The 24342-nt window shown below is 60.0% G+C and overlaps 3 protein-coding genes across 11 annotated transcripts in view; all 3 read left to right on the top strand.

Moving 5' to 3' along the window:
- Positions 1-4309, top strand: part of PTPRH (protein tyrosine phosphatase receptor type H) — a 39832-nt gene extending 35523 nt beyond the window's left edge. For all 7 annotated transcript variants that reach the window (XM_079800842.1, XM_079800840.1, XM_079800843.1 and 4 more), the window contains 6 exons: positions 366-442; positions 529-663; positions 1473-1595; positions 1769-1929; positions 3756-3891; positions 4011-4309. In XM_079800842.1, coding sequence (XP_079656968.1) covers positions 366-442; positions 529-663; positions 1473-1595; positions 1769-1929; positions 3756-3891; positions 4011-4139 — 761 coding nt within the window. In that variant the 3' untranslated portion in view covers positions 4140-4309. The remainder of the gene's footprint in view (positions 1-365; positions 443-528; positions 664-1472; positions 1596-1768; positions 1930-3755; positions 3892-4010) is intronic.
- A 752-nt stretch (positions 4310-5061) lies between these two features.
- Positions 5062-15009, top strand: SYT5 (synaptotagmin 5). 3 transcript variants are annotated; one of them, XM_079760028.1, is made up of 9 exons: positions 5062-5347; positions 6393-6516; positions 7311-7483; positions 9863-9982; positions 10074-10241; positions 10943-11110; positions 11590-11707; positions 11986-12119; positions 13700-15009. In XM_079760028.1, the coding sequence occupies exons 2-9, from the start codon at positions 6438-6440 to the stop codon at positions 13898-13900; spliced, it is 1161 nt and encodes a 386-aa protein (XP_079616154.1). In that variant the 5' UTR covers positions 5062-5347; positions 6393-6437; the 3' UTR covers positions 13901-15009. The 3 variants fall into 3 exon arrangements, with proteins under 3 accessions (XP_079616154.1, XP_079616153.1, XP_079616152.1); XM_079760027.1 differs by having other exon boundaries at positions 6388-6516; XM_079760026.1 differs by lacking the exon at positions 5062-5347 and having other exon boundaries at positions 5662-6516.
- Positions 15010-16389: 1380 nt separating this feature from the next.
- Positions 16390-24252, top strand: DNAAF3 (dynein axonemal assembly factor 3). Its single transcript, XM_079759842.1, has 12 exons — positions 16390-16459; positions 16573-16661; positions 16934-17076; positions 17739-17832; positions 19892-20049; positions 20887-21069; positions 21167-21292; positions 21404-21526; positions 21773-21902; positions 22512-22623; positions 23380-23454; positions 23535-24252. Exons 2-12 carry the CDS (start codon positions 16577-16579, stop codon positions 23935-23937), a joined length of 1632 nt encoding a protein of 543 aa, XP_079615968.1. The 5' UTR covers positions 16390-16459; positions 16573-16576; the 3' UTR covers positions 23938-24252.
- Positions 24253-24342: the final 90 nt, after the last annotated feature.

The following is a 24342-nucleotide window of genomic DNA, read 5'->3' as shown; positions in this document are numbered from 1 at the left end:
GAGAAACATCCATGATGAGAGAATCATGGATCGGCTGCCTCCTGCACGCCCCCTACTGGGGACGGAACCTGCAACCTGGGCATGTGCCCTTGACCGGGAATCGAACCGTGACCTCCACGTTCATAGGTCGACGCTCCACCACGGAGCCACCTGTGAGTCTTGAGCTGCTGCTGGCTTTGTCCCCAGGCAGGACTTTGCCAGCACCCTGGCCCTGGCCTGGCCCTTACCCCTGGGACATGTGGGCTCCGCCCCCAGCTGATCTTTCCAGCTGAGGCTCCGCCCCCTGGGAGCTCCGGGTGGGTGTCTGTCCGCCCCTCAGCCTGACTCCTGTCTCCCTCTCTGCCCGCCACGCTCCTCATCCCCAGACGACTGGTCCCGCGTGGCCCTGCGGTCCCTCGGAGGGGCCCCGGGCTCCGACTACATCAACGCCAGCTTCATGCCCGTAGGTTCCGCTGGGAGCAGGGGGGTGCGAGGGGGCCTCAGAGCTCAGGGCCGGAGGGGTCACCGCTGCCCGTGTCCCTCCCCCAGGGTCTCTGGAGCCCCCGGGAGTTCATTGCGACCCAGGGCCCCCTGCCCCAGACGGTGGGCGACTTCTGGCGCCTGGTGTGGGAGCAGCAAAGCCACACCCTGGTCATGCTGACCAACTGCGTGGAGTTGGGCCGGGTGAGCAGACGCGGGCAGGGACCCGGGGGACTGACCCCCGAGCTCCATCCGTGACCCCCTCCGCCCCCTGACACTGATCCCAGTGTGGACCCTGACTCACACCCCAGGATTCCCTCCCGTGGGACCCCAACCTCCCCCATCGCCCCCAGCCCATCCCGTGCCCACCTGTGGGGTGAGGCCGATCACAATCACCTTGGGACTGATGGCTCCTGCCGGGGTTCTTGTCCCAGCATTAAGGGGTTCAGCAATCTGGAGAAAGGTTGTGCATAGATCAAACAGGAGTCCAAAGACAAAAGATAGTTTTGAAAGGCACTGGGGGTCAGAGGAGATTGAACTAAAGGAGCTAAAAACTCTCCTTGACTCAGGACCCTTGCTTTTTATTAACACAATTTGTCCTAAGGCAAGGTGGAGACATAAACTTCAAAGGGTAGGGTTTACAGAAGCATTGTCAGATTCAGGAACAGCCTACAGCTGTTCAGGTGTTTGGCCAACAGGAGGCAGTAACATGTAGATTGAGATGCCCTGAGCTGTCTGGCAGCAAACACTCATCCTATTCAGGTTTGGGGGAAGTGCCCTCTAGCCACTCCAACAGGTGATTACATATGTGACTCAGCCCTTGTTGAGCCCCCAAGCTTCATCAACCTTTTGATCAAACTCTTGTAACGATGACATGCTGGAATTGGCTCCCAGCAGGCTCCTCCTGGCCAGGCTGGACCTGCATACAGAGCCGCATGGGGAGGGGCCTGGGCAGGTTCCCTGCCTCCCCCCCCTCCCCGCTCCTGTGCCCTGACCCTGCGCTCCTCCCCCAGGTGAAGTGTGAGCATTACTGGCCTCTGGACGCCCAGCCCTGCACCCACGGGCACCTGCAGGTGACCCTGGAGGGGGAGAAGGTGATGCAGAACTGGACAGTCCGAGACCTGAAGCTGCGACACGTGAGTCCCCCACACCCACCGCCTCAATCCCTCCCCCAGGACATTCCGGGAAGTCCCCTCCCCACAACTCCCCGGGACCACGGGGTGCCCCAGGGATCCCCTCTCCCCAGTCCGCAGCCAGGCCCCTCTCCCCCGTTCTGAGCCCTCCCTCCCCCCACCCACCCTCGGTCTAGACGCAGGAGCAGAAGACTCTGTCCGTGCGACAGTTCCACTACATGGCCTGGCCGGACCACGGCGTCCCCCACTCCCCGGACCCCTTGCTGGCCTTCTGGAAGGTGCTCAGGGAGTGGCTGGACAACACCCCGGGGGGAGGCCCCCCCATCGTGCACTGCAGGTGAGGACCAGCCCGACCCTGCCCTTGGGCCTCCGTGCCCTGACCCAGGCGTGCTCTCCCAGGGGAAGGCTGAGCATTCCTTGAGAGAGGTGCCCCCTGGGAACTCATAACACGGGGTTATTTGGGTCCAAGGGAACTGGTAGAGGAGGGAGAAGGGGGTGGAGACAGAGGTAAGGGGGGCAGCGTGAGGATGAGGGTCCCGGTGAGAAGGTGGGAAGGAAAACGAGAAGGTCAAGGAGGAGACGGCCTGAGTGAGGAGGAGGAGCAGGGAGGACAGTGGAGAGCAGGAGGAGAAGCCCCCGGAGGCTTGGAGAAGCCTTTGAAACTCCTCCTGTGCCGGCCTCAGCCCTCCATCCAGTCCCTGTTGGTGCCGGAGCCCCGCAGGTAACATTTCTCGGAATGTAAACCCGAGGAGGACGAGGAAGGGTGCTTCTGAGTGACAGCCAGCCTCTGCTTGGGGGTCTCGCTCTTTTTAACGTTTGTATTGATTTTAGAGAGAGAGAGGAAGGGAGAGGGAGAGGGAGAGGGAGAGAGAGAGAGAAACATTTCCTGCCTCCTGCACACCCCCCACTGGGGATTGAGCCTGAAACTCAGGCATGTGCCCTGACCGGGAATCCAACCGGCGACCTTCGCACAGGATGGTGCTTCTTTGGCCTTAATTGATTTCACAGAAGGGAGAGGGATAGAGAGTTAGAAACATCAATGATGAGAGAGAATCGTTGACCAGCTGCCTCCTGCATGCCCCCTACTGAGGACCGAGCCTGCAACCCGGGCATGTGCCCTTGACCGGAATGGAACCCAGGACCCTTCAGTCCGCAGGCCCATGCTCCATCCACCGGGCCACACCAGCGAGTGCCTGCGTGGGCCCTTAACCTGTCTGCCAGATGGTGCGCTAACCCCTGCCTGGTCCCGGCAGAGCGCCCTCTGGGGGCGCCTCCGCAGACTGCAGTCCCTCCCGCCAGTGCAGAGGGGTGGAGCCTCGCGGCTCTGAGCGTGAGCTCCGAGCCTTAGCTGGAGCCGTAAAAAGGCAGGAAGCGCTGGTTGGGGAGATGCCGGGCGGCCCTGGGAAGCAGCAGGCCGAGTGAGAGAAGCCAGACGGCAGGTCACCGCGGGCGACCCTGTTTGCATGCAGTGCGCGGGGCAGGCCAGTGCGCCCGGCCAGGGGCTGGAGGCCCAGGAGAGTGGGCAGTGAGCGCCCCGGGCGCGCCGCCCTCCGGGGAGATGAGTGTTTGGGACGCTGGACAGAGGTCATGCTTGCCCAGCATTGTTTAAAGTGGTGAATTTTATGTGTAAATTTTTTAAAAATCTGTTTGTATTGATTTGAGAGGCAGAGGAAGGGAGAGGGAGGAAAGAGCAACATCCATGAGAGAGAGAAACCTCGTCCCCATCCATCGGCGGCCTCCTGCACGCCCCTTACTGGGGATCAAGCCCACAACCCGGGCGCGTGTCCTGACCGGAATGGAACCAGCGACCTTTGGTGCGTGGGATGATGCTCAACCACTGAGCAACACGGGCCAGGGGTTAAAATGTTTTTATTGGCCCTGGCTGGTTTGGCTCAGTGGATTGAGCGTCAGCCTGGGGACGGAAGGGTCCCAGGTTCGATTCTGGTCAAGGGCACGTGCCCGGGTTGCAGGCTCGATCCCCAGTAGGGGGCGTGCAGGAGGCAGCCGATCGATGATTCTCATCATTGAAGTTTCTCCCTTCCTCTCTGAAATCAATACAAATACATTAAACAACAACAACAAAAAAAACATTCCAAAAATCAGACCCTTGCCCTGTGTCTCAAAAATCCCTCCCGTAACCTGACCCCTCCTGTCCCTGCCCAGCGCCGGCGTGGGCCGCACTGGCACCCTCATCGCCCTGGACGTCCTGCTGCGGCAGCTGGAGTGTGAGGGCGTGGTGGGGCCCTTCAGCTTCGTGAAGAAGATGCGGGAGAGCCGGCCCCTGATGGTGCAGACCGAGGTGACTGGGGTCTGTGGGGCGCGGGGCGGCGGGTGGAGGTGGAATCCCGGGTCAAGCAGGCCACGGCTCAGGAGGGCATCCCTCACCGCCACCCCCCCCCCCCCCGCGCCCCTCCCCAGGCCCAGTACGTCTTCCTGCACCAGTGCCTCCTCCGGTTCCTGCAGCAGTCGGCCCCGCCGCCGGCCCAGAAGAACGGGGCCATATACGAGAACCTGCTCTTCGAGAACGATGCAGCCGTCGATGTTTAGGGGAAGCTGAGCGTCGGGGCCCGGAGACCCCAGCCCAGCCAGACTCGCACTCGGGATCCAGACTTCAGCCCAGATTACTGGACCCCTGAGAGAGCAAGGGGCTGGGGTCCCAGACTCCTGGGCCCTGGAGGGGGGGGGCAGCCCTGGAGGAGAGAGGTCTGTGGGAGCCAGGATCCTGGTTCCATGAAGGAGGGGAGGGGTGGGGGCTGGGATGCCCTAGTTCTTGGCGGGAGGAGGAGACCAGGGCCCCCTTGGGCTGCGGGGTCTCCCAGAAACAAGCTGGATTCTGAGGGAGGGAGGGAGGGAGGGAGGAAGGAAGGAAGGAAGGAAGGAAGGAAGGAAGGAAGGAAGGAAGGGAGGGAGGGAGGGAGGGAGGAAGGAAGGGAGGAATAGGGTAAGGGCCCGGGGTTCTGGCCACCCAAGGAGTAAGGTAGGCAGGATCCTACTTTTTACTCCAGAAACCAAATCTCCAAAGACCTCAGGTTTCCCAGCACCCACGCCCTGTACATATATCCCCCCCCCTCCATCCCATAACTTATTAAATCACTATTCTCTGCAGAAATGCTGGCCCCAGTGGGTTTCTGGGTCTGGAAATAACCTGGGGGTGGGATTTTCAGGCACTGAGGTGTGAGTCCTAGGGCGGTAGCTAGAGGGACCCACAGGTTTGCACCTGAAAAAGAGCAGGTGTGGACGGCCGAGAAGGCTGCCGGTCCAGAGTCCCGCATCACGGCCCTGTGGACGGGTTGTCCGGGGCTTATGTCCTGGGCCTGGAGACAGGGGGACCTCGAGGGGGGAGGGGGGGTGACGCCTGGGGGACACTTTCACAGTGAGTCTGGCATCTGGATGTCTGAATACTAGGGAGAGAGGGGCGGCAGGATGCCAGCTGGCTGGGCTAGAAGGCAGAAAATGTGGGGACCATCGCTGGGGGCTCCTGGCTGGGGGCGGGACGAGGGGCGGGACGGGGTTCACCTACTCAGGACTGAACACGCACGCGCTGGCGCAACCACACACACACACGCACACACACACACACACACACACACACACACACACACACACACGTCTGCACACACGGCCGTCCCCGCCCAGCCGCGCCCCCGCCCACCGCTCTCCACTCTCAGCACCGAGGACAGCGCCGCCCGCCTGCGTCAGTCCGGGGCCGGCGCCCGGGTGTCTCCAGGGGCGGGTCCGGTCCAGCTGCGGAGCAGGTAAGGAGCTGCGGGGACCCCCTCCCTGAGCCGCATCCTCATTCCCGTCCCTAGAGGGACAGGATGTGGGGGGGGCACGGGGGTACCCCGAGAGGGACCAACAGAGGGCGTGGGAGGGCTGGAGCCTGAAGGGGGAGACAGGTGTGGGGACGAAGAGCCGGAGGGGAGGGAGGGGCAGGCAGGAGCCGGCCCCGGGCGAGAGTGAGCGACCCCGGGAGACAGAGGCCAGACCACCGGCGGCGGGGGGCAGGGGGGACACGGGGGGAACGGGCAGGAGGAGGGAGTCCAGAGGGAGGGGGACGCCGCGCCGGTCACGAGGGCAGGTGTGAAGGCAGTGCGCGGGATGCGCGGGAGGCACGGACGGGCCGAGGGGAGCCCAGCAGGAGCAGCAGGGCAGCCCCCCGACCCCCACACTCCCCGGAAGAGTGCTAGAGGAAGAGACTGAGTCTCCGCCTCCAGGGCCAGATGTGGAGGAGGGGCCAGCTGTGGGGGCCTGGACCCACGGGCCCGGCCGTCCCTCCCACCTTATCTGGTCCCGGGATCCAGGTCTGGGGTCCCAGGCCCATCAGAGAACTGAGCCAGCGGGGGGCCCCCTCTCCTACACCCCCCGGGGACTTGTCTTTAGTATGTGGAGCCCCGCCCGTTGTCGTGGCAACAGGCCGTTGCCGGAGCAACCAGGGTGACTCCCACCCCGGCCCGAGCGGAGCCAGGCGTTGCTCTGGGCAACTGGGTGCGCTGGTTCCCACGCTCGCCTTCGCCCACTTCCGATCCAGGTCCTGGGAAGGCGCAAAGAGAGGGGACAAGTCAGCGGGATTCCTGCGGGGACCTGGGACCGTGGAGGCGTCCCTTGGGGATGGAACTAAGTCCTGGAACGCACCCCCAGCGCACTCCCTCCTCCTCGGGGAGGCTGAAACTACAACCCCCAACATGCCTTGCGGCGGCTGGCCGACTCTCGTGCGGCCGGTCGCCCAGGTTGCCGGTGGGAGTTGTAGTTCTTTGTTGTTCGGAGGACTCAATGGTTGCACGGGTGGGCGTGGGAGGCTAGGGCGCTTGGGTGCCTCCGCAGAAAGAACCGTAGGACCCCGCCGCCATGTTTCCGGAGCCCCCAACCCCGGGGCCTCCAGCGTCCGACACGCCTCCGGACTCAAGTCGCATCAGCCACGGCCCTGGTGAGCCAGATCCGGGGTTGGAGGGAAAGTCGGGCCAGGATTTACTGGGGCGGGATTCGGACGGGTGTGCTTAGCGGGTGGCAAGTCCGGATGGGATCGTGGTGGGAATCCTGGGCTGGAATCTCAATGAAATGGGAAAAGAACAGGTTTGCTACAAAAATAAACAAACAAACAAACAAACAAGTAAATAAATAAATAAAACACAACCAAAACCAAAAACAAAACAAAACAAAACAAAAAAAAACCCACCACGAAAACCAGACCAAGGGGCGTGGAATGGAATGGGCTCTTGCGTTGGTGAATTAGAGGGTCCACCTGTTCCTTCTTTTATTTTTTCTTTCTTTTTTAAAAATATTTTTATTGATTTCAGAGAGGAAGGGAGAGGAAGAGAGAGAAAGAAGCATCTATGATGAGAGAATCATTGATAGGCTGCCTCCTGCACGCCCCCCACTGGGGATGAAGCCCACAACTGGGGCATGTGCCCTGACGGGGAATTGAACCCTGACCTCCTGGGTCATAGGTGTTCAGGCTCTACCACTGAGCCACACCCGCTGGGCTCGCCCTTCTTTTTAAAGATAGGGAAACAGGCTGGGGGGGGGGGCGGGGGGGGTCAGGCTTCCAAAAGCATCAGGCATGGAGCAGAAACATTAGAACGGGGGTGGAAGGGATAGGCAAAAAAATCAGACGGCGTCAGGCTGGGTTAGGGCGTCACACGGCTTTACAGGTGAGGTCACACCGACTGAACCGAACCGCCGCGTGCTTCCCCGGGCCTCAGTGTGTCCTTGCCCCCGCAGTGCCGCCCTGGGCCCTGGCCACAGTCCTGCTGGTCTCCGGCCTCCTCGTCTTCAGCTGCTGTTTTTGTCTGTACCGGAAGCGCTGCCGGAGGCGGATGGGCAAGAAGAGCCAGGCCCAAGCCCAGGTGCACCTTCAGGAAGTGAAGGAGCTGGGCCGGAGTTACATCAACAAGGTGTGGCCTGGCCCAGACCCCCCTCCCCTCCCCCCTGCCCTGCCCCTTCCCTCCTATGCCCACCTTATTCGCCCATCTCCTCGGTGGGTCCAGCCCCAAACCGGACCCTGGGGAACTGGAGATGGACCGGACCTGGTCACTGGTCCCAAGGACCTTTCAGTTTGGCGGGGACGTCAGACCCTCACAGGCTCACAGTGTGAGGTGGTATGTGCCACATCAGAGGCAGCCCCTGGCGTAGGGGGGCCTGGCCGCCTCAAAAAAGTCCCTGAAGGCTTCCCAGCGGAGGTGACTTTTGTGCTGAGACCCAGGGGACCCACAGAGTTAACTGAGCGCAGAGGGAAGGACCTTCTAGCCCAGTGGTCAGCAAACTCATTGGTCCACAGAACCAAATAGCAACAGTACAACGATTGAAATTTCTTTTGAGAGCCAAATTTTTTAAACTTAAACTTCTTCTAACGCCACTTCTTCAAAATAGACTCTCCCAGGCCGTGGTATTTTGTGGAAGAGCCACCCTCAAGGGGCCAAATTGCCGCATGTGGCTCGCGAGCCGCAGTTTGCCAAGCACGGTTCTAGCCCAAAGCGTATGTGCTGGGGCCTGGAATCCAGGTTCTCAGGGATGTTTGGGGAACAAGGAGTCACTTTCGCTATGGGCGGGGTGGCGGCTGGAGAGGCAGCAGTGTCCACGGGAGGAGGGTGGTTGGGAGCCATGGGGGCTGTGAAAAGGACGGGGGCAGGGGCCGATGGATGTTAGGAATCCACGTGAGGACAGACATGGGGGATGGAGACCAGGGAGGAGGAAGGAGCCATGAGTTGGAAGAAGCGATTGGAGTGGGACCTGAAAGGCCACAGGTGCAAGGACTCGAGCATCAGGACTCGGAATGCAAAATGCAATGATGCTCACCTGGGAGCCAGAGAGCCCGGCGTTTCCCACCAGCTGTGTGGCCTTGGGGAATTCACTGTCCCTCTCTGAGCCTCACGTTCATGGGCCATAACTCATATTCCCCCTCTTCTCTTCTCAAAAAGGAGCGGCTACGGTTCTTACCCATAGTGATGCCCTTTAAGGTTCTGGTATCCAGTTTCCATCCCTATCCCTTAAGCCCATGGTCGGCAAACTGCGGCTCACGAGCCTCTTTGGCCTCTTGAGTATGGCTCTTGCACAAAATACCACGGCCTGGACGAGTCTATTTTGAAGAAGTGGCGTTAGAAGAAGTTTAAGTTTAAAAAAATTGGCTCTCAAAAGAAATTTCCATCGTTGTCCTGTTGATATTTGGCTCTGTTGACTAATGAGTTTGCCGACCACTGCCTTAAACCAATGACTTCCAGAGACCATGGCGTCAGAATCACCTCCGTGTCATTGAAAGGCAAATCATCTGGATCCTGCACTCAACCCGCTGAGTCAGAATCTCTGAAGTGAAGGCATTCTCTCACACTAATCGGGGGAATTCTGCTTCGCGTTGGATTTTGAAAATGGGTGGCCTGGGTTAAGGAGAAGTCTTCTGGTTTTGCTGTTCTAGTTTAGAATGGCAAGTACACAGTAAATACGCCATTCCACCCCCATATTTTGCCTTGCCTAAACAATGGAGCAATTTGCACAACCCCAATACATCCGTGTGAAATGAAATCTCCTGCCTCCTTCCTGAAGGCAGGGAAACACTATTACACTTGTTTTTCTTTTTTTCAAATATATTTTTATTGATTTTAGAGAGGAAGGGAGAGAGATAGAAACATCAATGATGAGCCCTAACTGGTTTGGCTCAGTGGATAGAGCGTCGGCCTGTGGACTGAAGGGTCCCAGGTTCGATTCCGGTCAAGGGCATGTACCTTGGTTGCAGGCACATCCCCAGAAGGGAGTGTGCATGAGGCAGCTGATAGATGTTTCTAACTCTCTATCCTTACCCTTCTCCCTTACTCTCTGTAAAAAATCAATAAAATATATATTTTTAAAAATCAATGATGAGAGAGAATCATTGATCAGCTGCCTCCTGCTCGCCCCCTACTGGGGATCGAGCCTGCAATCCCAGGCATGTGCCCTTGGCTGGAATCGAACCTGGGACCCTTCAGTCCGAAGGTCGATGCTCTATCCACTGAGCCAAACCGGCTAGGGCTACACTTGTTTTTCTAGGCCACCATGGGTGCCTATTTCACCACTGCCCCAACCATAGCAGACATCACTAATCAAACACCGAGAAAACACTACACCTTGTGTTGCTATGGCTATTCCCTCCCCAGTGGCAGACATCACTAATCGAATACCGACTCTGCTTAGCCCGCAAGTGCTCAGGGATAACCTAGAGGTGTGTGAGTCATCTTGGCTTCTGGGCCTGGAGGACGACACTCTCAGGGGTCGATTTTACCCTCCCTTGCCCCTGGCTCCCCAAGGTGCAGCCGGAAGTGGAAGAGCTGGAGCCGGCACTACCCGGGCCAGGGCAGCAGGCGGCCGAGAAGCACGAGCTAGGACGACTGCAGTACTCCCTGGATTATGACTTCCAGAGTGGCCAGGTGGGCGTGGAGGAGGGGGAGGCTTTGGAGAGGAGGGTCCCAGGAGGTTCTGGAAGGGGAGCTCAGACCAGGGATCCTCCTCACTGTGCAGCTGCTGGTGGGCATCCTGCAAGCCGAGGGGTTGGCAGCCTTGGATCTGGGTGGTTCTTCGGACCCCTATGTGCGGGTGTACCTGCTGCCCGACAAGCGGAGGCGGCATGAGACCAAGGTGCATCGGCAGACGCTGAACCCGCACTTTGGGGAGACCTTTGCCTTCAAGGTGAGCACCGGGCCTTGGGGCCCCCCAGTTCCTGGAACACTGGGACCGACACCTTCAACTTTTTCTTTCCTTAAAAAATAGTTTTGCCCTAACCGGTTTGGCTCAGTGGATGGAGCGTCGGCCTGCGGACTCCAGGATCCCAGGTTCGATTCCGGTCAAGGGCATGAACCTTGGTTGCGGGCACATCCCCAGTAAGGAGTGTGCAGGAGGTAGCTGATCGATGTTTCTATCTATCCCTCTCCCTTCCTCTCTGTAAAAAAATCAATAAAATATATTTTTAAAATATTTTTATTGATTTCAGAGAGGAAGGGAGAGATAGAAACATCAATGATGAGAGAGAATCATTGATCGGTGCCTCCTGCACGCCCCACACGGGGAATCGAACCCACAACCTGGGCATGTGCCCTGACAGGGAATGGAACTGTGACCTCCTGGTTCATAGGTCGATGCTCAGCCACTGAGCCAGGCGGGCGGCCTCCTTCAGCTTTCTCTGGGGGCAGCCACCGCTCAGCTGGCCGCTAACAGCTCTGGAGACAGACCCCTGGGCTGTTCCCATTTGGGCTCCATGGACCCCCCCCCCCCATCACCTGTTCCCTGCGCCCCTCGCTGCCCCACCTGTCGCTTCCCTCCCTGAGGTGCGGTGCCCCCTTCCTTTCTGCCTTCCTACCCTACACCTCGCGCTCTCTGCGCTCCCCACCCAGGTCCCCTACGTGGAGCTGGGAGGCAGGGTCCTGGTCATGGCGGTGTACGACTTCGACCGCTTCTCCCGCAACGATGCCATCGGGGAGGTGCGGGTCCCCATGAGCTCCGTGGACCTGGGGAGACCAGTGCTGGCCTGGCGGGAGCTGCAGGCGGCTCCGCGGGAGGAGGTGAGCGCGCGTGGCCACGCCCCCTGCAGCCCCGGGCCAATCAGGTCACAGACCTCCAGCGCCAATCAGATCTCAGGCCTCTCGGGCCAATCAGATCACAGGCTCCGACCAGGGCTCCAGCCCTTGCACCTGCACAGGGCTACCTCCTGGTGTTACCTCTAGACCCGTGGTCGGCAAACTGCGGCTCAGGAGCCACATGCAGCTCTTTGGCCCCTTGAGTGTGGCTCTTCCACAAAATACCACGGCCTGGGCGAGTATATGTTGAAGAAGTGGCGTTAGAAGAAGTTTAAGTTTAAAAAATGTGGCTCTCAAAAGAAATTTCAATCCTTGTGCTGTTGGTATTTGGCTCTGTTGACTAAGGAGTTTGCCGACCACTGCTCTGGACCCTTCCATTCCAAGGCGAGGGGCGGGGGAGAAGGGTCGCAGAGGGGGCGGGTGTACAGGGGGGCTCCAGTGACGGGTCCCCCTCCGACCTTTAGCAGGAGAAACTGGGGGACATCTGCTTCTCCCTCCGCTACGTCCCCACCGCCGGGAAGCTCACCGTCATCGTGCTGGAGGCTAAAAACCTGAAGAAGATGGACGTGGGAGGGCTGTCAGGTGTGTGGGAAGCCAGGAAACGGGGGGGGGGGGGGGGGGGGGGGGGAGGGGCGGTGCAGGAGGGGCCTCTGGCGAAGGGTCCGAGGGTCTCCTGGGGGAGTGGGAGGTCCAGGCTGCCTTGGGGGGATAGAGATGGGTCTGGGCACAGACAGAGGAGACCTGAGGGGTGCATGGGGCAGCTCTATGCTGTTCCCAAGCAGCCTCACGCGTCCCCCTCCATCTGATCCCTCCACTAAGCAGGGGGGAGGGGCTCTAAGACGCCTCCCCTCTCTCCCCAGATCCATACGTCAAGGTTCACCTGCTGCAGGGCGGCAAGAAGATGCGGAAAAAGAAGACAACCATCAAGAAGAACACCCTGAACCCCTATTACAACGAGGCCTTCAGCTTCGAGGTGCCCTGTGACCAGGTCCAGGTGAGCTAGGCCTGCCTGAGCCCCGCAGGGCAGCCCCAGGCCCTTAGAAACCCCGCTGCTACCTCCAGAAACCAGGGGGTCCCAGGTTGTGTCCCCAGTTTCCTCCTAGGAGGAGCGGGTTACCCCGCCCCTAGGCAAGACCAGGATGCCCCGCCCCCTCAGGAGTCATGGTTATGGAGAAAAAGGTTTCTCCACCACCCTTTAGGGAAAGGGCCCTCCACTCGTTTAAGAGTCCCAGTCCCGGAGGTAGCCTGGCCGGCGTGGCTCAGTGGTTGAGTGTTGACCTATGAACCAGGAGGTCACGGTTCGATTCCCGGTCAGGGCACATGCCCAGGTTGTGGGCTCCATCCCCAATGTGGGGCGTGCAGGAGGAGCCGATCCATGATTCTCTCTCATCTTTGATGTTTCTATCTCTCCCTCCCTCTGCTTTCCTCTCTGAAATAATAATAATAATTTAAAAATGTATATATTGAAGACTCCTGGAGGTTGGCCTCCCCTTAGGAGGCAGCTCTGTAAGGAGGCCCCTAACAGTCCCTCAGCAGCGAGGCCCTGAGGGTTACTGCCCTGTGGCGTCTGATCTCGCAGGAAGAATGACTGCAGGACCCCCCCCCCCCCCCCCCCCCGTTCAACCGCAGGGCTCTCTCCCCTCACACCCCACCCCCTCCCCCCAGCCCGAGCTCCAGGCGGGTTTTAACCCAGGGCCCTCACGAGGACCCCAGGACTCTTTGAGGGAGTCCCTCCTGGTGCCTCCAACCCCCACTCTCCTGTTGTAACCGGACAAACAATGGGTCCGCACTGCCCGTCACTCTGTGAGCCAATGCAGCAGAGACGGGTGAATCATGATGAGCGTTCATTCCGGTCCGGCCGGCGGCGGGGGAGAGCAGAAGGTCACACACAGACATCCGCTCTGCCCCTCCACAAGCCGGCTGCTTGTACGGGGTAGGAGGACGAAGGTTGCATGGGGACGTAGCCCAAGGGTGTGCCAGGTGGGCAGTTCACGGGTAAGCAGGAGGCTGGGGGCTTCAAAGGGCTAGTGATGGGCAAGGGCCGGGGTCTTCGAAGGGCCGGCGACTCCGGTTTCTGGCTCTGGTCTCTGCCACAAGGTTGTTCATCTTTCCATGAGGGTAGGCTGCCCCACATGGGGAGGGGGGCTGCCTCCCCAGTGAGCTCCCAGCCCGGGGAGGATGTGCCGTCTCCTCCTCCTCCTCCTCCTCCTCCTCCTCCTCCTCCTCCTCCTCCTTCTTCTTCTTCTTGTTTTTGTAAATTTCTTTATTGATTTCAGAGAGGAAGGGAGAAGGAGAGAGAGATAGAAACATCAATGATGAGAGAGAATCACCGATCGGCGGCCTCCTGCACGCCCCCTACTGGGGATCGAGCCCGCAACCCAGGCATGTGCCCTTGGCCGGAATCAAGGCGCTCTATCCACTGAGCCAAACCGGCTAGGGCAGGATGTGCCTTCTTCAGCCAGAACAAAGCAATCGGGCTAACAGGGCAGGATCCTATTTCTCACAGTTCCAGCTGGTTCCCCAGCGTTCTATTCCTGCCCCCGTCACCGTCTCCTCTCCCCTCTGCCACCCCAGAAGGTGCAGGTGGAGCTGACCGTGCTGGACTACGACAAGCTGGGCAAGAACGAGGCCATCGGCAGGGTGGCGGTGGGGGCCGCGGCCGGCGGGGCGGGCCTCCGGCACTGGGCGGACATGCTGGCCAACCCCCGGCGGCCCATCGCCCAGTGGCACTCGCTGCGGCCACCCGACCGAGTGAGGCCGCTGCCGGTGCCCTGACCCCTCCTGAACACCCCTGACCCCTGACCCCGGACCGAAGCCACGCCCAGGCCCACCTTTACGCCTTCGCTGGGCACCAACCCCCACTCCACCCCTCCACCCCTGCCATCTGGCCCATTCCTGCCATCTCGCCCCCGTTATGCCAATCACGATAACTTGCCAACTCCCCACCGCACATACCCAGAAGCCCCAGGGACCCCTTGGGGAGGGGAGCAGCTTGGCCTTCCCCCAACCCACCCAGGGTCCCCCCCGCTCTGCTTTGACAATCAGTGATCCCATCGGACTGTCCCCTTCGCCCTGCACAGGATCGGCCACCCCGTCCCCAGTCCCATTCCTGCACTGCTCCTCGGGCCAAATAAATACTCAGCAACGTGGTGGCCTGGCTGGGCGCTCCTTGTTGGGGGTGGGCAGGGGCCAGGCCGGGGCCCAGGAGGGAACCTCGCCTCCAGGGGTGGATCACACAAGGGCAGGGGGAGGGCTGTCCATCCTCGGAACGTGCTGGGGGAACTCCCCTCCCACCCACCCGCTCATCCATCCATCCATCCATCCATCCATCCATCCATCTATCCATCCATCCATCCATCCATCCATCCATCCATCCATCCATTCCTTCATTTATCCGTTCACTCGCCCGAGCGCTGTGAGGAGTCGATCAGAATGTACCTCCTTATTCGGGAATTTATTGAGACTTGTCTAAGGTCACCCGGCGGGGTGAGGAGAGGACGCAGAGCGCCCGGGCCCCCTGGGCGCTGCACCCTGTGCAGGGTGTTGGAGCTGCCCCGGGGACGTGTCTCCTTCAAGGCTCTGACCTTGTGCAACTCACAGGCAGGCTCTCACCTGGCCACGGCCTCTCGGCCAGCAAGTAACGGACAACATGGGAACCCAGGCATGTCTGATCCCCAAGCCACATTGCCAAGCATCCTGCTGGCTGGTCCCTAGACTGTAAAGTAGTGGGAGCCCTGGCCCGTGTGACTCAGTAGGTTGCCCATCGTCCCATGCACCAGAGGGTCGCCGGGGAGACTCCTGGTCAGGGCACATGCCAGGGTTGTGGGCTCAATCCCCAGTAGAGCATGTGCAGCAGGCAGCCCACCAGTGTCTCCCTGTCTCCCTGTCCCTTGCCCTCTCTCTCTCTCTGAAATCAATAAAAACACATTTAACAAAATAAGGTCGTGTGAGTCCCGGGGGGACTGCTGTGGACATTCTGCTGGGAAGGCAGGAGGAGCGGAAGAAGGCGGGGGATGGTCCCCAGCAGGGGCCGAAAGCAGGAGCTGGATTTTTCCAGGGGGAGGAGGAGGGAGGATGTCAGCAAAGAACACAGCCCTGGGGGCAGGGGACGGGGGTGCTCCCCATGATGTGCTGTTACCACCTTTGTGAAGCCCTAGTGTGTCCTTCACCCATTCCCGTGGTGTAAATACTCCCGCTGTGGCTGACTTCACGCCCCCAATGTGAGGTCACTGAATACGGAGTTGAGATTTCTGCTAGCACGCCAGCCAACGTGTAATATTCTCCATGGTCAGGACAAGGATCCCAACATTTAAGGCAAAGCCAGACAAATAGAACCCCCAAAACAAATTGCTCAGTCGTCAAGATAGAGAGTACTTTAATGCAATATTTAAAAATGCAATGCAGAAAAGAAATACACAGTGGATGAAATATAAAAACTTTAGCCCAGCCGCGGTGGCTCAGTGGTTGAGTGTCAACCTATGAACCAAGAGGTCACAGATTCCCAATCAGGGCACATGCCCAGGTCGGGTGCTCGATCCCCAGTAGGGGGCCTGCAGGAGGCAGCCGATCCACGATTCTTATCATTGATGTTTCTATCTTTCTCCCTCTCCCTTCCTCTCTAAAAATCTTTAAAGACAGGTTCGATTCCGGTCAAGGGCATGTACCTTGGTTGCAGGCACATCCCCAGTAGGGGGCGTGCAGGAGGCAGCTGATCGATGTTTCTCTCTCATGGATGTTCCTAACTCTGTCCCTTTCCCTTCCTCTCTGTAGAAAATCAATAAAAATACATTTTTTTAAAAAAGAAAGAACATGTACAACCAGGGCCAGTGCTGGATGGCCTGACCCTGAGTTGTGCTACCTGCCAGGTGAGAAGCGGGGTGTGGTGGTCAGGGTGTGAGGGGGAAAGGGGACACACACGTCTGTAGTTTAAGGCCTAGGCCACCTCAGTTTAGTTTGAATTAATCAAGATTCCGTTCAGTTCTTTCAAATTTTGAATCAGCTCAGGCTTCATCCAGACCAGAAGCTTGGACTTCCCCAGGCTCCGCCCCAGCCTCTTCCAGCACCGTCGTCATGACAACCGCGTCCTCACGCCCTCCTTTCAGGCATGGAAATGAGAGAGCGGAGCCACGCTCCTATTGGTGCAAAGTTTGAAGTGGGCGGTTCCACTCGCTCGCATTGGTGAATTGATGGGGGCGGAGCCATCTCGCATATTCCCATTGGTTGATTGATCAAAGAGGGCGGGACTATGGGCAGCAGTTGTGGACCGGAGGGGGACCGTGGGGCTGCCCCTAGGAGGGAGGGAGGAGAAGTCCTGGGATATTTGAAAAGATAAAGGTGAGGGGGGGTCTCACCTGGCGGAAAGGGCGAGAAATCAGGGGCGGTGAGAGGGGGATGGGTGGGCGGCGCGGAGACGATGTTTGGGGGTTCCCTGGATGTCTGTCCCGCAGGGCGATGACCACCCCGGCGGGCTCCGGCACGGGCTTCGGCTCCGTGTCCTGGTGGGGCCTGTCCCCGGCGCTGGACCTGCAGGCTGAGAGTGAGTCCCCCCCACCCCCGGCCGTCGTCCCTGATCGTGCAGTAACGTCCTCCGAGGTTCCAACGGCGGGGGGCGCCCCCGAGTGGGCAGCCACAGGTGGCCTCTCTCTCTCTCTGAGGACTACGAGTCCCAGAATGCTTAGAGGCACAGCTCCTTTTAGAACCTAAGCTGGAGTTGTGCAAGTTCTGCTGGGAGTTGTAGTCATCGTGCGAAGGGAGGCTGCAGATGGCGCTCTTCAGGCCACCAACCCTAGCCCGTTGTCGCCTCGCTAGGTCCTCCTGTGGACCCGGACCCGCAGGCCAATCCAGAGCACGGGACCCCCGAGCTAGACGTGCTGCTGCTGGGTTCGGTGGATGGGCGCCACCTGCTTCAAACCCTGGCCAGGGCGGCGCGCTGGCCACGCAGGGGGTTTCACGTGAGTTGGGATTCTGGGGTATGAAAGGAGGAGGATGAAGATAAGAATCCCGACCCCCCCCCCCCCGCCCCCCCCGTCGGTGTGTCTCCATCCAGCCCAGTAGTTGAGCATCGAACTAGGGAGGTCACGGTTCGATTCCCGATCAGGGCACAGGCCCGGGTTGTGGGCTCGATCCTCAGTGTGGGACATGCAGGTGGCAGCTGATCCATGATTCTCTCTCATCATATTGATGTTTCTCTCTCTCTCCCGCTCCCTGCCTCTCTGAAAGCATTAAATAAAATTTTTAAATAAGAGCTCAGATTCCCAAGTCCCTGGGGGAGAGGGAAGCTGGGGCCTGGACCCCTAGGTCTGAGGGAGGTGGAGGCTGGAGCCCCAACGCATGCGTCCTGAGGAAAGAAGTGTCTGTGGTTGGGGATTCCTGGGTTCAAGTGGGAGAAAGAGGCGTAAGAACGGGGTTCCTGAGTCATGCTGGGGAGGAGGGTCCTGAGAGCCCAGACCCTGGTGTTTGAAGTGTGTGTGTGTGGGGGGGGGGGGCGGGGGGCGTTGGTGTACAGGACTCCTGGGTCCCGTAGAAGGAGGGGGCCCCGGTCTCCCACTCCCCCAAGTCTCCTGGGAGTCAGAGACACAAATCTCAGAGCCGCTCCGCCTGCCCGTCCTCCCAGTTCTACGTGCTGGAGAATAATCTGGAAGCTGTGGCCCGACACATGCTGTTCTTCAGCCTGGCCCTGGAGGATTCCGAGAGGATGGGGCTGCAAGGTCAGTTGCAGGGACCAGGGTGGCAGCACCCCCTTCCCCCCCGTCCCCCATCCCTGCAGGGAGTCTGGCTTCCCAATGGTGCAATGTAAAACTCTGGACATTGCTCCCCATTTCATCATTTGCTCACTTATTGGAAAGAATTCCAAGAGAAAAACCCACGCAAAACTCTCGGAACAGCGCACGGCACAGTCTACGCGTTCCAAACCTCCTACAGCGGGAGAAGCCCAAAAGCGGCCAGGGGACTTCCAGAGCCAGAATTAGTGAGTCTGCAGATGCGGGGAGGGTTTGGCTGAGCTGAGCTCAGTCCTGCCCCACGCCTCCCCAGTGAGAGGTGTGAATCCCAGGGAGCCAGCCTGGAGGAGGCAGCCTCCGACGACGTGAGACTCAAAGGAGAAGGGGGAACAGGAGGATGGGGAGGGAGGCAGAAAGTGATTGTTTCTCAGTAACAATTCCAGCTTAGCACCTAGAGCGAACGCTGGATTCAGACAAGCTGTGCTCAGATTTAAAAAAACAAAAACAAAACTTATTCTAAATAATTTTTTAAATATGGTTTTATTGATTTGAGAGAGAAACATTGATGAGAGAGAAACATCATGGATCATCTGCCTCCTGCACACACTTCCACTGGGGATCAAGCCTGCAAACCGGGCATGTGTCCTGACCGGGAATCGAACCGGTGACCCTTTGGTTCCTGGGTGGACACTCAACCGCTGAGCCTCACCAGTCAGGCTATTCTAAATATTTTTATTTTATTTTATTTTTTAAAATATATTTTATTGATTTTTCATAGAGAGGAAGGGAGAGGGATAGAGAGCCAGAAACATCGATGAGAAAGAGACATCGACCAGCTGCCTCCTGCACCCCCCTCCCCCACTGGGGATGTGCCTACAACCAAGGTACATGCCCTTGACCAGAATCAAAACTGGGACCCTTCAGTCTGCAGGCCAACGCTCTATCCACTGAGCCACACCGGTTAGGGCTCTTTTTTAAAAAAAAATACATTTTTTATTGATTTCAGAGAGGAAGGAAAAGGAAGAGAGAGAGAGAAGCATCAGTGATGACAGGGAATCATTGATTGGCTGCCTTCTGCATGCCCCCTACTGGGGACCAAGCCCGAAACCCAGGCATGTGCCCTTGACCGGAATCGATCCTGGGACCCTTCAGTCCACAGGCTGTCGCTCTATGCACTGAGCCACACCGGCTAGGGCTAGAGTTCTCTTTTTAAGGTTGTTAAATAACTAAGATGAACCCATTTAGATAGGTATATTGATATAGATATATGTGCATACAATGAAAGGTATATAGTTTTCTCTTGTAGGATCCTTAATGAAACTGAAACAATTTATACTAAAACCTTTTAACACACACATATCTTCGTCTCCATCTATAACCGTTACCTTTTTTTAAATATATTTGTATTGATTTCAGTAAGGAAGGGAGAAAGAGAGAGAGAGAAACATCAATTATGAGAATCATTGATCGGCTGCCTCCTGCCCGCCCGCACCGGGGATGGAGCCCTGATGGGAAATGAACCATGACCTCCTGGTATAACCTTTACTTTTTAAAAATATATATATTTTATTGATTTTTTACAGAGAGGAAGGGAGAGGTATAGAGAGAAACATTGATCAGCTGCCTCCTGCACACCTCCTATTGGGGATGTGCCTACAACCAAGGTACATGCCCTTGACCGGAATTGAACCTGGGACCTTTCAGTCCGCAGGCCGACGCTCTATCCACTGAGCCACACCGGTTAAGGTTAACCTTTACTTTTTTAAGGCAAAGGGAATGTAAACATGACATTCGGGATTGGGGTTACCGGGAGGGGCAGAGGGCTAGGCGAGGGTAGCTAGGGGCGTGTAAGTCCTTTGCTTCTAGCTACCGGGGTGGGTGGGGAGTTTGCCGGGTTCGTGGTGCTTGTCTGGCTCCTGGTAAGATTCTGTAAAGAAGGCGTGTGCCATACAGAAGGCGTCATTCCATAAGCAGCTTATGGGCCGCTGCTGTCGCTTCTGGGCCCACTCCCCCGCTCCCCCATCACCTCTCTCCCCGCTCCCCACAGAGAGGAGCGAGGCCTTCCTGGAGGTGTGGGGGAACGCGCTGCTGCGCCCCCCGGTGGCCGCCTTCGTGCGCGCCCAGGCCGACCGCCTGGCGCACCTGGTTCCGGAGCCCGACCGCCTGGCGGAGCAGCTGCCCTGGCTGAGCCTGCGCGCCCTGAAGGTGCCTCCGCCCGCGCCCATCCTCCCCCCACGGGGCGCTGGGCGGCCGGGAGCACGGAGCTGGGCGTGAGCTGAGGTCCCCGGAGTCTGAACCCCAGCTCCCCAGCTCCCACGGTGGGATTTAGTTTAGGGGGGTGGCTTCTACTTTCTGAGCCTCCGTTTCTTTCTTTTTCTTTCTTTCTTTCTTTCTTTCTTTCTTTCTTTCTTTCTTTCTTTCTTTCTTTCTTTCTTTCTTTTTTCCTTTTCGTTAATCCTCACCTGCGGATATTTTTTCCCATTGATTTTTTATTATATTTTTTAAATATATAATTTAATTGATTCCAGAGAGGAAGGCAGAGGGGGAGAGAGCTAAAACATCAATAAGGAGAGAGAATCATGGATCGGCTGCCCCCTGCACCCCCGCTCCTCCCCACTGGAGGTCGAGCCCGCAACTCGGGCATCAAACCGTGACCTCCTGGTTCCCAGGTCCACCCTTAACCACTGAGCCACGCGGCCGGGTTCCATTGACTTTTAGAGTGGGAGGGAGGGGAGGGGGGAGGGGGACAGAGAGAGAAACGTGGATGTGAGGGAGACGCGTCCATTGGCTGCCTCCCGCACACGCCCGGGGATCGAACCTGCAACCCACGTAGGTGCCCTTGGCTGGGAATCAAACCCACAACCCTTCCGTGTGCGGGCCGACGCTCTAACCACTGAGCCCCACCCGCCAGGGCAGAGAAAAGGGAGAATCGTGCCCACCCCCTGGGGCGGAAGGGAGGGTCAGCCCGGGAAGGCGGCTCTCCCTGCAGCCCCCCCATCGCTCTCCCCACTCTCCCCCACCCCCCCGGGCCCGGACTCGCAGTTCCGAGAGCGGGACGCCCTGGAGGCCGTGTTCCGCTTCTGGGCCGGCGGGGAGAAGGGGCCCGAGGCCTTCCCCGTGCGCCGCCTCTGGGACCTGCGGCTGCGCCACTACCTGGGCTCGCGCTACGACGCCCGGCGCGGGGTCAGCGACTGGGACCTGCACATGAAGCTGCACGACCGCGGGGTGAGGGGCCGGGGCCGGTCCCGGGGGCGAAGGAGCGCGGGCTGGGGCCCCCCTACAGGGCTCACCGAGTCCCCTCTCCTTCCCCCCGGCCCCGCAGGCCCGCGTCATCCACACCAGCGAGTTCAGGCGCTGGAGGGACACGGGCGTCGCCTTTGAGCTCAGAGACCCCAGCGCCTACCAGGTGCCCAACCGCACCCTGGCGTCCGGCCGCCTTCTGAGCCACGTGCGTGTCCACTCACCGCCCCGGCCCGCTCCTTCGGGGGTGGGGGTGGGTGGGGGGAACCCAGGTCCCCGACATCGACCCCGCCCACCTCCTCGCTCCCTGCTTTCCCAGCGCGGGGAGCGCGTGGCCGCGCGAGGGTACTGGGGGGACATCGCCACGGGGCCCTTCGTAGCCTTCGGCATCGAAACGGACGACCCGAGCCTCCTGCGGACCAACAACGGGCAGCCGGTCAAGGTGAGCGGCACCAGGCCCCGCCCCCTGCATACCAGGCCCCGCCCCCTGTACTCCAGGCCCCGCCCACAGTCTTGGGCTCCGCCTCCACGGCCTAGGCTCCACCCTCTTTATTTCCTAAACCCAGTCCCCGGAATCCGAGCGCTCTGCTCTGGGGACTCGGGGTGGGAGGGGTGACGTACTCCAAGCCCCCGCCTCCGAGGCCCTAACCCAGCGTCTGGCCACGCCCCTTCCCCCCCCCCCCGCCAGACTGCGGGTGACATCACGCAGCACAACGTGACGGAGCTGTTCCGCGCACTGGCCGCCTGGGGGCCCCCGCGCGCCGCCCAAGGAGACCCCCAGGAGGTGGCAGGCAATGCGAATGGAACCGGGGAGCCTGGTAGGCGAGGGACTCAGCTCTCCCCCTTGAGATGGGCGGCGGGCTCGGGGGACAAAGTGGACACGTCATCATCTGGGGCGAGTGGGACCCAGACCCCGCCCCGGGCTTCAGGCTCCAGGGGTTCCCAGTACCAGCGCACCGGTCCTGTTCCCGGGGCCTGGCCCAGGGGGCGGCCTTCCTGACGGCCCGTCTCTCCCTCTCTCTCCTCTTTCTAGATCTCTCCTTGTCCTTAGCACCCCCAATTCCAATGCCAGATTCTGACCCCACCTGCAGAGCCTAAGGCTGAGAGGCTAAGAACATTCTAACACGCTGCTGGGTCCCAGGTCACTTTTGGAGAGACACCCCTCTTCCCACATCTGACCATGCCTCCGCCTAACCATCCCCAACCGAGCCCGGCCGCGTGCGCTGTCCGGCCATGGACCACTGTCTTTCCCTCTCTCAAGTCTCAGTTGCCTGGTCTGTAAAATGGGTTTCTGCCTACCAGGCCGACCGTCCCAGAAACTTCCCAGGAATCCCCCGAAGAGAAAGGCGGAGAAAGGGCTTCCAGAGGCCAAGGGGTGTCATCCGCCAGCTTTGTGCCCCCCACTAACTGTGCTGGTCTCCCCGCAGCCCCCGGCCAGGCGTCCTTCACCGTCCACTTCCTGCCCCTCGGCTCTGCCCAGACCCTCCACCACAAGACCTGCTACAAGGGTCGGTTCCCGCTCCTCTACGTGGCCTGTGGGTAAGAGGGCCTGGGGGTCCCTCTCCAGCCCCTCCTCCCTCAGACCCAGGAGCCCAGGCCCCCAGCCCCTCCTCCCTCAGACCCAGGACACCAGGCCCCCACCCTCCTCCCTCAGACCCAGAACTCCAGGCCCCCAGCCCCTCCTCCTCCCTCAGACCCAGGAGTCCAGGCCCCCAGCCCTCCTCCCTCAGACCCAGGAGTCCAGCCCCCAACCCCTCCTCCCTCAGACCCAGGAGCCCAGGCCCCCAGCCTCCTCCCTCAGACCCAGGAGTCCAGGCCCCCAGCCCCTCCTCCCTCAGACCCAGGAGCCCAGGCCCCCAACCCCTCCTCCCTCAGACCCAGGAGTCCAGGCCCCCAACCCCTCCTCCCTCAGACCCAGGAGCCCAGGCCCCCAACCCCTCCTCCCTCAGACCCAGGAGTCCAGGCCCCCAGCCCCTCCTCCCTCAGACCCAGGAGTCCAGACCCCCAGCCCCTCCTCCCTCAGACCCAGGAGCCCAGGCCCCCAGCCCCTCCTCCCTCAGACCCAGGACACCAGGCCCCCACCCTCCTCCCTCAGACCCAGGAGCCCAGGCCCCCAGCCCCTCCTCCCTCAGACCCAGGACACCAGGCCCCCACCCTCCTCCCTCAGACCCAGGAGTCCAGGCCCCCAGCCCTCCTCCCTCAGACCCAGGAGTCCAGCCCCCTGCCCAGCCTCAGTGTTCCAGGCCCCAGCCCCTCCTCCCTCAGGACCTCAGCCCTCCAGTTTTCTCTCTGCAGGATGGTGCATCTTCTCAGCCCTGAGCTCGGGGCCTGCGTGGCCCCTGGGGGACGCCTGGTTGTGGAGTTAGCCCGGTGAGTCCGCGGAGCGCAGGGCCGGGCACAGGCTGGGGACTGAGAGCCGGGTCTCCTACCACGCGGCTTGTCCATCTCAGGTACCTGGTGGACGTGCGGCCGGAGCAGCTGCAGGCATTCTCCGACCGGGTCGGGGAACTGGCTCAGGCCGCTGGATTCGCCCCACAGCCCGGGGCCGGGCCCTCCGAGACCTTCGCGCGCTTCTGCAAGTCCCGGGACTCAGCTACTGGAGGCCCGGAGGTGGAATCTGGGACTTCGGCCCCTGACGCCCTGGCTCCGCCTCCTGAAGCCCCGGCTCCGCCTCCTGATGTCCTGGCCCCGCCCCCTGAGGCAACAAACCCGCCCTCGGAGGGCCTGACCCAGCCCCTCCAAGGTCAAACCCCCTCTGAACCCCTCAAACTGCCCCCAGAGTCTCAGGCTTCTTCACTCCAGGCTTCGGCTCCGCCCACAGGGAGTCAGACCCTCCCAAACCAGAGAGTCTGAGGGGACCCTCAGAGACCACCTCCCCACCTCTGGCTTCTAAGGGCAGGTCCTGGAGTTGGACCCGCCGCTGGAACTCCCAGGTGCACCCTCCACATGCCCGCTCAGCCCCCAGAGGCCTTGCTCCAATTTCAGATTCCATTTCTGAGGTCCTATATTCCGTCCCTAGAATTCTAGATGGTTCTCTCAGAGCTCCACACTCCACTCCCGACACTCGAAACGCAGCCCAGAGACCGGGCCCTGGGCCTCGGGCGCTCTGCGGGGTCCCCAGGTATCCCAGGCCTAAGCGGGTGTCAGGGCTGTCTCCTCTCCCGCGGCTGCTCAGCACCCACTGACTCAAATAAAGAGCCGAGCCTTCTCAGCCTTCTCTGTGTGTCCCTGTGTCCGACCTCCGTCCGGCTCCGGGGC

Source organism: Cnephaeus nilssonii (assembly GCF_951640355.1).
Source record: "Cnephaeus nilssonii genome assembly, chromosome: 20".
Lineage (NCBI taxonomy): Eukaryota > Metazoa > Chordata > Mammalia > Chiroptera > Vespertilionidae > Cnephaeus > Cnephaeus nilssonii.
The sequence above is the reverse complement of the archived record's forward strand: the minus strand, read 5'-3'. Positions and strand labels throughout refer to the sequence as shown.